We start from the raw sequence: 12,848 nt of genomic DNA, 5'->3' as shown, positions 1-12,848 counted from the left end.
TGGTCCAGTTAAATTAATGCAGGGTGACACCTGCTATTAGTGTTGATTTTAGTTTGTTAAACAATGCATAAGGGGGAAAGTATAAAAATATTTTGCAGAGAGCAAGGTAAAAGCATGTTGCAAGCTTGGTGGCAGTGATCCCCTGGTGATCTATGGACAGCTGTTAACCCCTAGTGTTTCTGGCAAACTCCCATACAGTGCTTTTGGCCTTCTGATTCAGAGCACTGTGAAAAGATGCAGATATCTACCGCAGAATGGCTGTTCTGGATTAGAGCGGACACCTGCTCTTGAGAAAGCAGCCTGCAAGAGGCACTACTGCCCCAAATTAGGGCTTTTATGACAATCAGTAGTGTTTTCCACTACAGGATGGTTTAAGTTTTCTTCACATCCTGTGTTCAGATATACTCTGTTTTACTTCTGAAGTTTTGTTTGTGTCAAAGTTGTGAACTTGTTCAGACCTTATCAACTGCTAGACACTCCCTGCTGTAGTTAATGTGTTTCTTCTGTTGCTTGCTCTGATTCCGTGAAACTATCCAGGCCTGAGGAGTAGCCATTCCTTTTAGCAATAAAAGATTTTGTGCTCTTTATTTAATATTTAGCTTCTTGCCAAAAGCTTGACCTTCAGGATCAGTGTGTAATAACAGCAGAGTTTGCTTCAAGTGAAGTTTTGTCTTTTGTACCTCCCTCTCATAAGCCTGTCTTCTGGTTGATATGCTCTTAAAGAACTTCAAATGTTGAGCTGCCCATAGGGACCGTAAGAAATTACGGAATGTATTTGCATCCTTACCAAAAAGTATGTGAAACCTGAGACAACCCATATGTTGGCAAACATGCACATGGATAAGCACCATTAACCTTAAGGTGTTTGTAGCTGTATTTTAAGAGCAAATAGTGCTTAGCTAGCACAAGCATGGCCTAAATTTCTCTGTTTCTTAGTCAAGCCAAATCCAGGCGTGATCTGAAGTTGGGAGGGATTTTTGGAAGACTTCATCGATTTTCCGCTTTAGGGACTTGTTTGCACTGCTGAATTTTCATGTGTAGCTTGATTACCACAATCTTTTCCACTTCCTGTATAGTGAAAAGCCAGTGGCATCCAGATGTATTGAGATCCAATTCCCTTTCCTTTCAGGCTGTTTATGGCAAGGACTGTCATGGGCAAGGATGTTCTTCCTTTGTTCAAAGCAGAAGCAAAGCACATGCCCAGTACTTTAAGGCAGGTGAATGAGCAAATTGTCTTGTTCTGTCAGGCAGAACAGGGATAAAGGGTTGCCGTGGGATGAAACTGGTGAGCAGACTGCAAAAAAGACCTTCATCACATTTGTGATGAAGGAGACAAGCTCCTGTTTCTGGATTTCCAGGCTTCCATCTTGCTCGGTTAAAACCACAAGTTGATACGAATTGCACAAATGATCAGAAGGGCATAGGATGAGTAATCACATTTGTCCTGCAGAGTTGTAGTAGCCACCCCCTTAGGCTTTGGGGTTTCAAAGGGCACCGTGTAACTAGCTGCTGTAGTGCTCCAGGGAAAGCTGCTGGCTCTCAGTACAATTTTTGGAGTTGTGTTAAGCCTTCTGCTGAAGTCCTCTGCTGGAACACAACAGAATTATGATTCAAGTGAGATTCATGTGAGGTGGAAATGTGAGGGGCAAAACTCTGTTTGCCTTTCCTGGCACATGGGGGAAGTGACATGGCTGCTTGTCGTATAGATGACAGTGGCAGTAACAAGACAGTGTATCTGTAAATACGTAGGATGAAAAAACAGCTTACAAGAATACTCGCTGCTGTGCTGCTTATGCTGATTGGAGGCTGAAGCTTTTTTTGTAAGGGATGAAAGCTACTGCATATCCAGATAATGCCTTCCCACATTACGGCACTGTTTTTGGCAGCCCTTATTAGCATCATATTTACTTTTCCAGTGCCTTGGGGACTGTGTAATGTTCATGGGGAGTAACATCACTGCAGATTGTATCTACTGCATCTTCCCTCCCGTTCCCTCCCCCCACAATTACTTTCTGCGGGGATGACAGAAACGAATTTTGGGTTCTGTGCTGCAGGAACTGTACTGCCAGTGCCCTCTGGTGTCAGCATGTAATGTACGGGCTGGACTGGCAGAGACTGGCTCCCACGGAGGACTTGTGTTAGAGTTGCGATTTTCTGCCACTCTAGGTCAAGGCCATTTGTTGCTGTTGCTCTGCCTTTACCTGAGCAGCTTTAGTACACGCCTGCTAGATTCAATCAGCAGATTCCATTTAATGATGTGAGTTCTGAGGTCAGAGGCTTTAATGAGGATGTCAGTCTTTCATTCTTACCCCCTGTTTTCTTTTTTCTCCCCAGCCTGAGAATTTACTACTGGCAAGTAAATGTAAGGGTGCTGCTGTCAAACTGGCTGACTTCGGACTGGCTATAGAAGTCCAGGGAGAGCAGCAGGCCTGGTTTGGTAAGAGTGTTTGAGCTTTCCCACTTCTGCTCCCCCCTTTCCTGCTCTTCCAGCACGGTTGTGTGTATGTGGCATTGCTGCTTGCCTTCCAAGCATTTCAGCCTCTGAGTCCTTGGGCAAAAGCCTAGGTGCAATAGAGGAAAGAATATGATAAATAAAGACAGAGAAAGTGGTTATGTAGTTCCCTGTTTTTCTTCTTGATTTACAGTAAATGCTAGTGTCAGAGATGAATGAGCTGCTAAGTTTACACCCTGATCTGCTACTGTCAGAGATGAATAAGCTGCTAAGTTTACACCCTGATCTGAACTTTACTACTGCTCAGGAGCATAGACATCTGGAATTTTGTTTGGTCATTTTACAGAAATGCATTTGACCTGACTTTCCTCAGGCACATTTGGATCTGGCCTTATCTTTGTTTAGCTAAAACATGATTAGAAATGAGACCTTCTCAGGCTAAACGTCAGCTCTGAGACTCTGCAGTGCTGCAGCCGTTCTGGAGAGTTGGCTACTTCTCCTGGTCTGCCCACACCACTTGGCAATCGTATGTGTCCCATCTGTGTCTTGTGTTTTCAAACTCCAAGCTATTATATGGGAAAATGATACAAGGCCTGGCATATGAGTTTGTGCCCGGCTGGTTGACATGGTCCCTCTTTCTCTTCTGTTTTTCCTGCAGTACATAGACACTTGATCCTATCTGATTTTTTTTTTTTTTCTTTCTGTTGATGCACCAAGAGGTAGCTCTAGCAAATATGAGATGAAGGGTGGGAAATGGGCTTTGTAATTTTTTTGGTACCACTAGTGGATTTTGTGTTATGGCAAGATCTCTTCTGTTTGGATACTGTAAGTACTTCATGTCATCCATTTCCTGGCAGGGTTTGCTGGCACTCCAGGCTACCTCTCCCCTGAAGTCTTAAGAAAAGATCCTTATGGAAAACCAGTGGATATATGGGCATGTGGTAAGATTCTGTCAAAAGATTTTACACTTAAACAACACCATTTTATGTAGAAGAACAATATTCCTTATAACCTGTGCTGGGAGGGTACGCAGTGTTCCTTCTTATTGGGTGGAGAGATGAAGGCACACTTGAGGATAAGCACCTTGTATAGATGGAGTTAATATTGGAGCCTGAACTCATTTGATTCTGGCTCCTCATCCTTTCCTCAGGCCATCTATCAGATGTTGGAGACTCAAGAGATAGCACCTATCTATGCTTTGCGGAGTCAGTTGTTTAGATAACTGTAGCAATTTCCTATTACACTCACTACGTAGAAGACGAAATACTGAAGAGAGCTGATTTTTTTTTTAAAAAAAAAGAAGAAAAAATGAAGTGTAAATGTATCTGAGACCAATAACTTTAAAGATATGATATCAGTGTTGCCTGACATGGACTAAATGGTTCTCTGCAGGCCAGAAGTGTTAGCTTTGTCACTGGCATTTTTGTCCCAAGCATCTAAAAACCTAGTCCTTCCAAAAAAGTCTCTTGCTGCCCGGCAGCCCCAGGGGATGTGGCTTCATTTTATTCTAAGAGCAGCTGGGAGCTGTGGCTCACCAGCCATGGTAGCCAAAGGAGGGTAGAAGGACATCATGCACCTTGTTCTAGCTCCTGGCAGCTGGCGCTAAGAGCTGAACATGAAGTGCCAGGGTGAGGCTCAGCAGAGGAGATGTTTGTACTGTCTTTTTCTACCTTGGAAGGCTAAATATGGTGGCAAATTAAGATACAGAGCAGTCGTTGCCTTGGGGACTGTCAAGAGGGAAGGAAGAGGGGCTGAAGGAATAATTGGCCTATTAGCCTAACCATAGTGTATCTGTGTCTCTCCCTCCCAGGAGTGATTCTGTACATATTACTAGTGGGGTACCCTCCCTTTTGGGATGAAGATCAGCACAAACTCTATCAGCAGATCAAAGCCGGAGCCTATGACGTAAGGGCATTTTCTTGCCGAGTACCTGCATGGGTGTAGAAGCCATCCAAAACATGGCACTATCTTACTTGGTGTCTAGCAGCAGGCCTCAAGCTACTGTGTAAAGTGATGTCTGGCGTGTTCATACACCTCGTTGTCTTCACTGGCTGGGATATGGTCCTGTTTGGGGCTACTGAAAGGATATGTGGAAAGCATCGCAGTGGGCACCAAGATGTTGCTGGTCATTAGGAAAATGCAGAGCTGGAAAGGCACATGGTGGGAAATGGCATTTTCCAGTGCATTTACCACAAAGTGTTGCAGACGTAGCTAATGCTAACTATTTCAGGGGAGCAGAGGGAAGGTAGAATGAAGAAGCGTACCTTTATCAAGGCCTAATTTAAAGTATGGGGAAGTATTCTGTAGAATAATAGCTTAAATTGTGGCCTCTGGTCTCCTCAGTGCCATAGTGAAATTTCTTCCAGCCGTGAAAAGCGTGGAGCCTAGTGAGAAGACTGAATGGCAGGGGCCTTTGGAGGGGTGGCTTTCTGGTGGGGATCAGCGTAATGGGTTGGAGGCTCTGGTAAAAAGCCAAGCAGGTCATAGAACAGTTCTCAGAGCGTGGCAAAACTGTGGTGTAAAAAGTGCCTGATGGAAGGGAGTAGCAAGGAGGTTAGTACTGGGGAGCAAAGGTGGTGTAAAATGTGGTTTGGGTACCAGAGCTTGAATGTTTGACATAAATTCTTCCATGTAAGGAGAGGCTCAGGAGGGAAGAAGGAACTCCTGGAAATCCTAGCTCAAAGCCTGTGGGCATGAATATCAACAGAAAGTTGAAGAATTCATTTTGTAGACTATCTTGTGGTTTGTATTTAAAAAAAAAAAAGCGAGGGTTGGACCCCAGTTAACACCCAGCTTCTGTGCCTAGGACTATGAGAGCAGCTATACTGGTGAGAACAAAGGTCTGCCTAACCTCATGTCCTGGCTAAGTGGCTTCCTGAGTGAAAGGAAAGTGCTGTCTTTGTACTTGATAGCCTTAAATGGACTTGTGTTCTTTTCATGCCTTCCTGCCCCTCTTGTTTCTGTGTTGCTTGGTCTCATTTTTGAAGTGTTTTTGCACTAATTATATTGATGAGGATTTTCAAAGCACTTCAGGGGTTAAATGTCTAACTGTTTCTGCAAGTCATGAGCAGTGAAGTGCCTGATGCCTCCTATCTTCCTGCTGGTTTTGAAGTCTTACTTACAGTGAACAAGTTCGAGTAGATTCCTCCTCTGTTTTGCCTGGTAGAGAAGAGTTCAAGTTTTACTGGCATACGTGCCCCTAAGTGTCCTTACTCCAGCACCAACTACGTACTGAACTGGTCTCTTGTCTCTTGACCATAGAGCAAGTGGCAACTGTGAATTGGACTTCATGCTGTTGGGTAGGGGTTTTTGCAAGGCATTACCATGAATACTTCAGAGTTGGGATGAGGGGGAAGTGTCATGGCTGAAGGCACAGTATCATAATTTTTGAGTATTCTCTTGCAAAATTTGCAGAACAAATTGTATGATGCCTTGCTGATGCCTGAGAATGCAGAGGTAAGATTATATGCAAATCAAATATAGTGGGTCTATTTTTATTGACCCAACTGAGCAAAGCACAAAATGCAGGAGAAAAGAGATGGGATGAATTCCTTCTAAATGTTGTAGTACTGTAAGGAAATGTTCTCAGGATAGATCAATCCTCCCCCATTTAAAGACAGGGGACTTTTAACCTAACAGCACATTTATCTTTGTCGTCTCAAGTTCACCTGTATTTGTACAGTAGATGCATAGAAGTGAGAGGTACTGCATTTAATGTCAGCATGCTGTCATCTATACCACATGCAAACATCTGGAGGGTGGCGTAAATATCTCATCTTTGTCATTACTGGAATTACAGGAGAGAGCAGTTACCCCTCCTGGATGATCAGCAACTGTGAAATACTTGAGGTTCTTTTCTTTGTTTCCGTGCCTCTGTATTCCCATCCACTATTACATCTCTCTTGCTCCCCAAGTAATGATTTCTCGTATGGTAGATGCTTGCTAACAATCTGCTGGTGGGTTGCTATGCCTAGGTGACTGGTTTTGTTCCAGGGTATTGTGCTTTATGGTGGGAAAAGTAGACCTGATGGGATGTTCTCTCTTAGCAGTTTTTGCTTTCATGAGATTTTGCTGTAGTTAAGTATTTGTGATTTTGCATATGCTGTTAAAGCTTTTTAGCATGCTGGAGAAAGAGCAAGGTGGGGTTAAAAAAATAGTGCTTGTGTTTTTCATGTCAGAACTCAGTTAAAAAGACCTGTGACTTTACTTTTTTGACTGTTGAGTGCAAAAGAAATTCTAAGGTTTGAGTGATTCCTAAAAGGCTCTTAAACTGTTAATCTTCCTGCCTGTGTCTGGTGAATGGTACAGGTGTGTTCTGCTGTCTGGTACCATTCATTTGCTGGATTCTGTAGGATTTTTCGTTCAGCATGGGTTTTTGCAAAAATTGATGTGTTTTTCAAGTACGTTAGCCGTGGTACCATGTGAAGGGCAAAAGCTGGAATTCAGCTATATAGGAGGGAGAATCTCTTCTGCTAGTAGAAGATATTTTCAGTTCATTATCTGTTCCTTCTTCCTCTTTCAGTTCCCATCTCCTGAGTGGGACACTGTGACTCCCGAAGCAAAGAATTTGATCAACCAGATGCTGACGATAAACCCAGCAAAGCGCATCACAGCTGACCAGGCTCTCAAACATCCATGGGTCTGCGTAAGTGTTTTCCTCTATTACAGATTGATTTGTGGCTTATCCTGAGCTGACATGTCAAGAAGACTTAGCTGCAGAGGAGCCCAGAATATTTTAAATATTTCAAAACAGGTTTTTTTGGTTTTTTTTTTTTTTTGGAGACTGACCTTCAACAAGCCAACTCTGTCATGCTGTGGTGCTTTTATTGGCAGTGTAGGAAAAAAAAAAAGACCCAAATCTTATTCTTTTAGGAGTTTTGTGAATGTCTGTAGTTCCTGATTTTACCCACATCTCCTCTTGTAGTCCATATAGTCCTAAAATGTCAAGTGGAGTTGGACGTCAGACAAAATATTTTAGGATGGTTTTGTTCTTCATCTCTGCTTCAGTTTATTGCATTGCATCTTTGCAATGTTGGAACACGTCTGCTCTGCTGCAGCTTAACTAGCTGTAAACTTGAAAACAGCAAAACATCTTTTGCTGTCCTGTATATGTAGTTTTTGCCTTGCCAGATCCCACTCGTGAGTAGCTTTCATCATTTGCAAAGTTGGCAAGGAAATCCCAGAATGCAGCTGGAAGTGGGTGTAGGGGAGGGCAGCAATGGTGCACTTTTATCTCTGCAGGAAGAAATAGTTCCACCTAAGTCTAACCAGATGCTCTTGTAATACCTTAGCATACTTCTGCTTTCTAGGGTGTGTCTATTGTGTTCCTTTGCTCATTTTTTTTCTTGAGAAACTGGTGGTTTTCTCCTGTCACAAAACAACAAATTAGGAATTCAAACTTACTTCTGTGTAACAGCAGCTTAGTGTCTGCTGTAAAGTGATGCAAGTTCCTTGGAAGTCAAAACTTCACACTAGCTGAGACTTTGAATCTCCGTTTTGGGGTTTGTTTTTGTTTTTCCTCCTTGCATCCTTGTAATCAATAGCAGTTCCTATATATTTAACTTTTGTCCAAATGCCTTTAACTAAAGCTGTATGTATTACGATAGCTTGCTCCCTATGGCAACGTAATACAGAATGGTTCAAGAGAGGCTTTCCTTCTCTAAGTTATGGGGAGTTCAATTTCACTTCACAGCCATTTCAGCCTCTCACCCAAACTGCCTCCTGTTGAGTCTGTTGTTTCCATTTGCTCTGCAGTCTGTGTGTGCAACATACATTTTATTTCTGCAGAAATATGGCTTCCCTGAAGTAAATGTGGTAAAAATTTTAACAGTTTATCTGAGACACTGAGGTTTTTAGCATTACTGAACTTCTGAAGTACGTGTCCTCACTCTTTTAAGCCCACATTGAAAAACTGGACATCACTGTCACTCCTAAGGAGGCTGAATGAACAGTGACCATCAAAGTTGTTAAAGAGGACAGTTTAGGTACGCTCTCCCTCCACACTGCCGTGTGTACTGCAGCAGATGGCTATCTTTGCTAATAGGATCAAAGCAGAGACTTTCCATTAGACTAGCTGAATATGAGCACGGTTTATAGTTCTTCTGGGTATTGCAGAATTTTTCCCAAGAAGGAGAAAGGTAATAGAGGGTTTATATACACTGATCTTCCAAGTTAGTCATTCACCCACTGTCCTTGTAAAGGGAATTCAGGCTTATGGCTCTGTGCAAGAGCAACAGCTACTTTGGCATCAGTCTCTGGTTTGCTTATGTGCTCTCAATGACTGACAATACTTCTGGGAAGTTCTCTTTTTGCAGCTGACGGGATTGCAGTCTACTGTGGGTGACAGAAGTGCGTCACTGGGTAGAGGTTATGCTCAGGTTTTTGTGTTGGTACAATAGAGCTATGTGATCTTTCCTCTTACACACTGAAAATCTATTTCTGCAAAACTTGTGCAAAGATGCTGAGGCCTCTGCTAGTCAAGCAGTTAACATTCAGGGAGTTGCCATGTCCAGGAAGGCTACCGCTCACGAGCATTCACTTCCTGCTTGGAATTTTCCCTTAGATTTGTAACTAATGCAACACAGATCTTTTCTGTAGTGCCTCTAACTCAGTCCCCCATGCTTGTTCATTTGACTTTGTCTTCTTATTATCTTGATCTTTTGTGTGCCTGAGAGACAGGGAGCATTGATTGTCACCTGTACCTCAGTCAGAGTTCCTTGGGCACAATCCTACAATAGTCAACCTTGACTTAACCTGTATTGTTGTATTGGGAAGGTCCTAAGTTATGAACTGGTTGCAGTGTTTTGCAGCCATGTAGTGCTGAGAGGCTTGGCCATGTCAGCTTGCATGTCATGGTTGTGTGCAAGTGGAGATAATGGCTCTGCCTGATTTGTTTGGGGTATGTTCTTAATTCTTTGCTGTTCCTGTTTTTTCAGCAACGCTCCACTGTCGCTTCGATGATGCACAGGCAGGAGACTGTGGAATGCTTGAGAAAGTTCAATGCTAGAAGGAAGCTAAAGGTAAGTATGTGTTAGTTTGCCTTAAGCTTGTTTGTAATCTTCTGAATTTGAGGTTAATGCCTTTGTAGTAATAATATTTTTTTATCATTAGCTCACTAACATTAGTGAAGTACCTTATGCGGTCCTCCAGTACAGGGCACTAAAGAAGTGTATTGAGGAGCTGGGTAGTTTCTTTCTCTGAAGCTCTTAGTTTCCCATGCTGCTTCTGCCACATAATCACACCTTCTACTTCCTGCAAAAGAGTTAAAATAGAGCAACTAGTTATTGAAATTCTGAGACTTTTAGTTCTGATCACTCTCTGCCTCCCAGTAATAGTGTATCAGTTGCATGTAGCTCAGGCAAAGCCTCTGGCTTGTGCATGGAGCAGCTGTCTCCTCTTTTGAAGTTCGGAAGCAACTATGTGCCTAAACATAACTCTTGGTGCCATTTTAGATTTCCTAGGCTCTACTGCCTGGCCTCTAGATGCCACCCTAGAAAGGCCAGATTCCGAGCGCTCCCATGTAAGGTCCAACAGCCACGTGTAGGAATCCTGGATACACTAGGATTTCCAGGGTAGCATTAGGATACCTTTGCTTTGGCACCTGATGCACTGTGTTCTTCATGGGTCAGCCCAGCCCCTTTCTGAAGTGAGTGACGGTGTCTATTATGCCTGCTTTCTGTTCCCCACAGGGTGCAATCCTCACAACGATGCTTGTATCTCGGAATTTTTCAGGTAAGTTCTCACTGTTCCCATCCCTTCCTTGATTTTGTTTTGTGTGAGTGAGTCAGGAGATATTTTAACCATTTTGGAATTGAGTAGAAGAGAAGGGAACATGCTTACAAATTCATCATGGTGTAGTGGTGGTCGCTTTCTGTTCATGGGTGACCAGTGTGAAATAGGAAGTGATTTGTTTAGGGGGCAGCACATGGCGCTGTAGTCTGGTACAAAACAGAAATAAAGTGAGCTGCCACAATTCTGTCATGATATTGTGTTATCTGATTATTTTGGGGAAATTCTAGCTGGCATTTCTTATTTTTCCGATCTGAAACCAGCAGTCAAGAACTCTTATTAGTGAGCAGTGTTTCCTTTAGATGTGAGGCAGACACAGAGCAAATAATAACATTGATGGGAATAGGGACAGGAGCTGTTTGGGTATTGTACTACTTTGACTTGACAAAAATGAGTCTGAAGCGTATAGCTATTAGAATTTTTCTTCTTGGAGTCTCAGAGGTGGTTTTCATCCTTTTAAGCTTAATAACTGGTAGTCTGGCTCCCACCCAATTGCATTACGTCGTGCACTTACTGAAAATGCAAGTCTCAATATGCAAATAAGTGCTTTTTGGAAGATGATTGTCTTGGCTCAGCACATCTAAGTGATGCAGTCTTATCTGTGTTAATTTCCATTTGGGTGGCAAACGTATATTTGCAAGGGCTTTTGGTTTATGGGATTGTTTGCTGTCTTTGCCCTCTTTGCCATTTTTTTCTCTGCCTTTTTTTTTTTTTCTCTCTTTTAAAAAGGGCAATCATTGAGTGCATGAGTCAGATCTTTATTGCACATGACTACAGTTACTTTCAAGTGAAAATTTGCTGTATGGATTGTAAGTGATGATGAATGAAATGGAAGTGCATTAATTCCATCTGGCCATTTACTAATGGTGGATACCAGTACTTATATTCTGAGTGATGTTACAATAAACTTCTAATTGGAATGAAAACCTCTGTGAAATTACCATCCCAGCATTCAAAGTGCACATTCATGCATACGTTCTTTTTTTGAAATCAAGGCAGCATTTTTAACCTCCTGTATGATGATTTAAAAAAAAAAAATTAAAGGGTATGAAATCAAGCTACAATTAAGGGACAACCCTTGGCAACTTCAGAACAGTTTTTCCTTGGTTCTTGTTTTCAGGCAAACCTGTGTCTATATGCCAGGACTACTTGTGGCTACAGCAATTTCTCTTTACTGCATTTCTGATAGTTTGGCCTTAAAGGAACAGAATAATTTTCTCCATTCACTTGTCCCAGGATTGTGCTGTTACAGGACTTAAAAATTATACATTGTTTTCTGGTAATGATTCTGAAATAACTGTTTGAGGAGCTATGGCACAACAACAGGGTTTCTGCAGGGCTTAATGTTTTCTTGGGCTTTCTTGGGCTGCTGGTGTGAATGGTTTTTGATATATTCACACAGCTAGTTTTTATTTCACTTAATTGATGATTCTGAAATAGTCAGGGTTTTTTTTTTTTTTTTTAAGAGCAGTTTTAGATTCATTTTTAGTCTGCAAATGTTGTCACTTCTAATGAAGCTGCAGAAGTGCTTGGGTAAGAAAATCTCCTGTGGCCCAGATTTTTAGTACATGAAATGCCTGAGAGAAGGGTTCTCCTTAATGGTGTGTGACCTATACATCCACTTATTCCCTGAGCTCGTATCGAGGAGGAAAAGGCTTGCTCTGTTCATTCTTCTCTGTCTCAAGGGCTGAAGCTGCTGGATCCGCTTCAGTTAACAGCTGAAGAAAAGGAAATCCTAAGTGGCCTATAGTGAGTGCAGGGCTCTCAGTGTCGCTGAGTTCTGCTTTGAATACAGGCTGTGATCCCAGCTAATGAGACGCTCTGAAAAATTGTCCAGAAATAAATGTTGTGAATTTAGATGGAAAGCATCTATAGCCTGTGTGCATAGTAGCTATTCCTAATATTTTGATGAGTTTTGGAAGTGGGGAGATCAGCTGCTCATGTTTTCTTTGCAGAACTGTCTGTAATATGAGCGTGACTTTTTATTACTATTTTTGAATTTACTTTGGTTTTTTAACTGCTGCAGTTGAAGTACATAAATCTGCTGAAACTGAAGAATATGTGCACGCTAACTGGAAGTAAAAATTTTGAGTCCATGTGGGAACTTTGGGTAGAGCTCAGACTTTTCCTATCATGACAGGTCATCTAATTGTACTTGAAAAGTTCTGAAATAGTGTTTGTTTCCTTCCCTGAAGACCTTATGAGGTTTTTGTTTTCTAATTAGGTGACACTGTTTTGTGGGCCTCCGAAAGCCCCATTCCCAGCAGATAGCAAAGTAGGTTTATGAAGAGAGAAGCTTCTTCCTGTCTGGGGATGAGATCTTCTGAAAGCTTCTTGACAGATGTTTTGAACCGGGAGGAAAATTAAGGCTTATGTGACCCTGGTATCAATTAATTAGGCATGATAGTACTGTCTGCAGGAAATACGAGAAGACTTTTTTAATCCTGTTGTCATTACTGTCTCCTCTGTCACATATTTTGTAATGTGGAGTTCCTTCACTTGACAGTGTGCTTTTGGCTTCTGACAAATTTTATGCTTAAGAGTCTGTAGCAGTACTCTTTCTCTTTTTTTTACCATCAAAAAATCCTACTTTTTACAAAGCAAAAAA

At 42.1% G+C, this 12,848-nt stretch overlaps 1 protein-coding gene across 14 annotated transcripts in view; it reads left to right on the top strand.

Annotated features, from left to right (window-relative positions):
• Window positions 1-12,848, top strand: part of CAMK2G (calcium/calmodulin dependent protein kinase II gamma) — a 121,192-nt gene that overhangs the window by 73,696 nt on the left and 34,648 nt on the right. For all 14 annotated transcript variants that reach the window (XM_086752268.1, XM_086752259.1, XM_086752267.1 and 11 more), the window contains exons 7-12: window positions 2,335-2,437; window positions 3,310-3,393; window positions 4,263-4,357; window positions 6,975-7,097; window positions 9,388-9,471; window positions 10,141-10,183. In XM_086752268.1, the coding sequence (XP_086608394.1) occupies window positions 2,335-2,437; window positions 3,310-3,393; window positions 4,263-4,357; window positions 6,975-7,097; window positions 9,388-9,471; window positions 10,141-10,183 (532 nt within the window). The remainder of the gene's footprint in view (window positions 1-2,334; window positions 2,438-3,309; window positions 3,394-4,262; window positions 4,358-6,974; window positions 7,098-9,387; window positions 9,472-10,140; window positions 10,184-12,848) is intronic.

Source organism: Chlamydotis macqueenii, chromosome 7 (genome assembly GCF_036417535.1).
Source record: "Chlamydotis macqueenii isolate bChlMac1 chromosome 7, bChlMac1.mat, whole genome shotgun sequence".
In the NCBI taxonomy this organism is placed as follows: domain Eukaryota; kingdom Metazoa; phylum Chordata; class Aves; order Otidiformes; family Otididae; genus Chlamydotis; species Chlamydotis macqueenii.
Note: the sequence above shows the minus strand (reverse complement) of the source record. Positions and strands in the feature narration are given on the sequence as shown.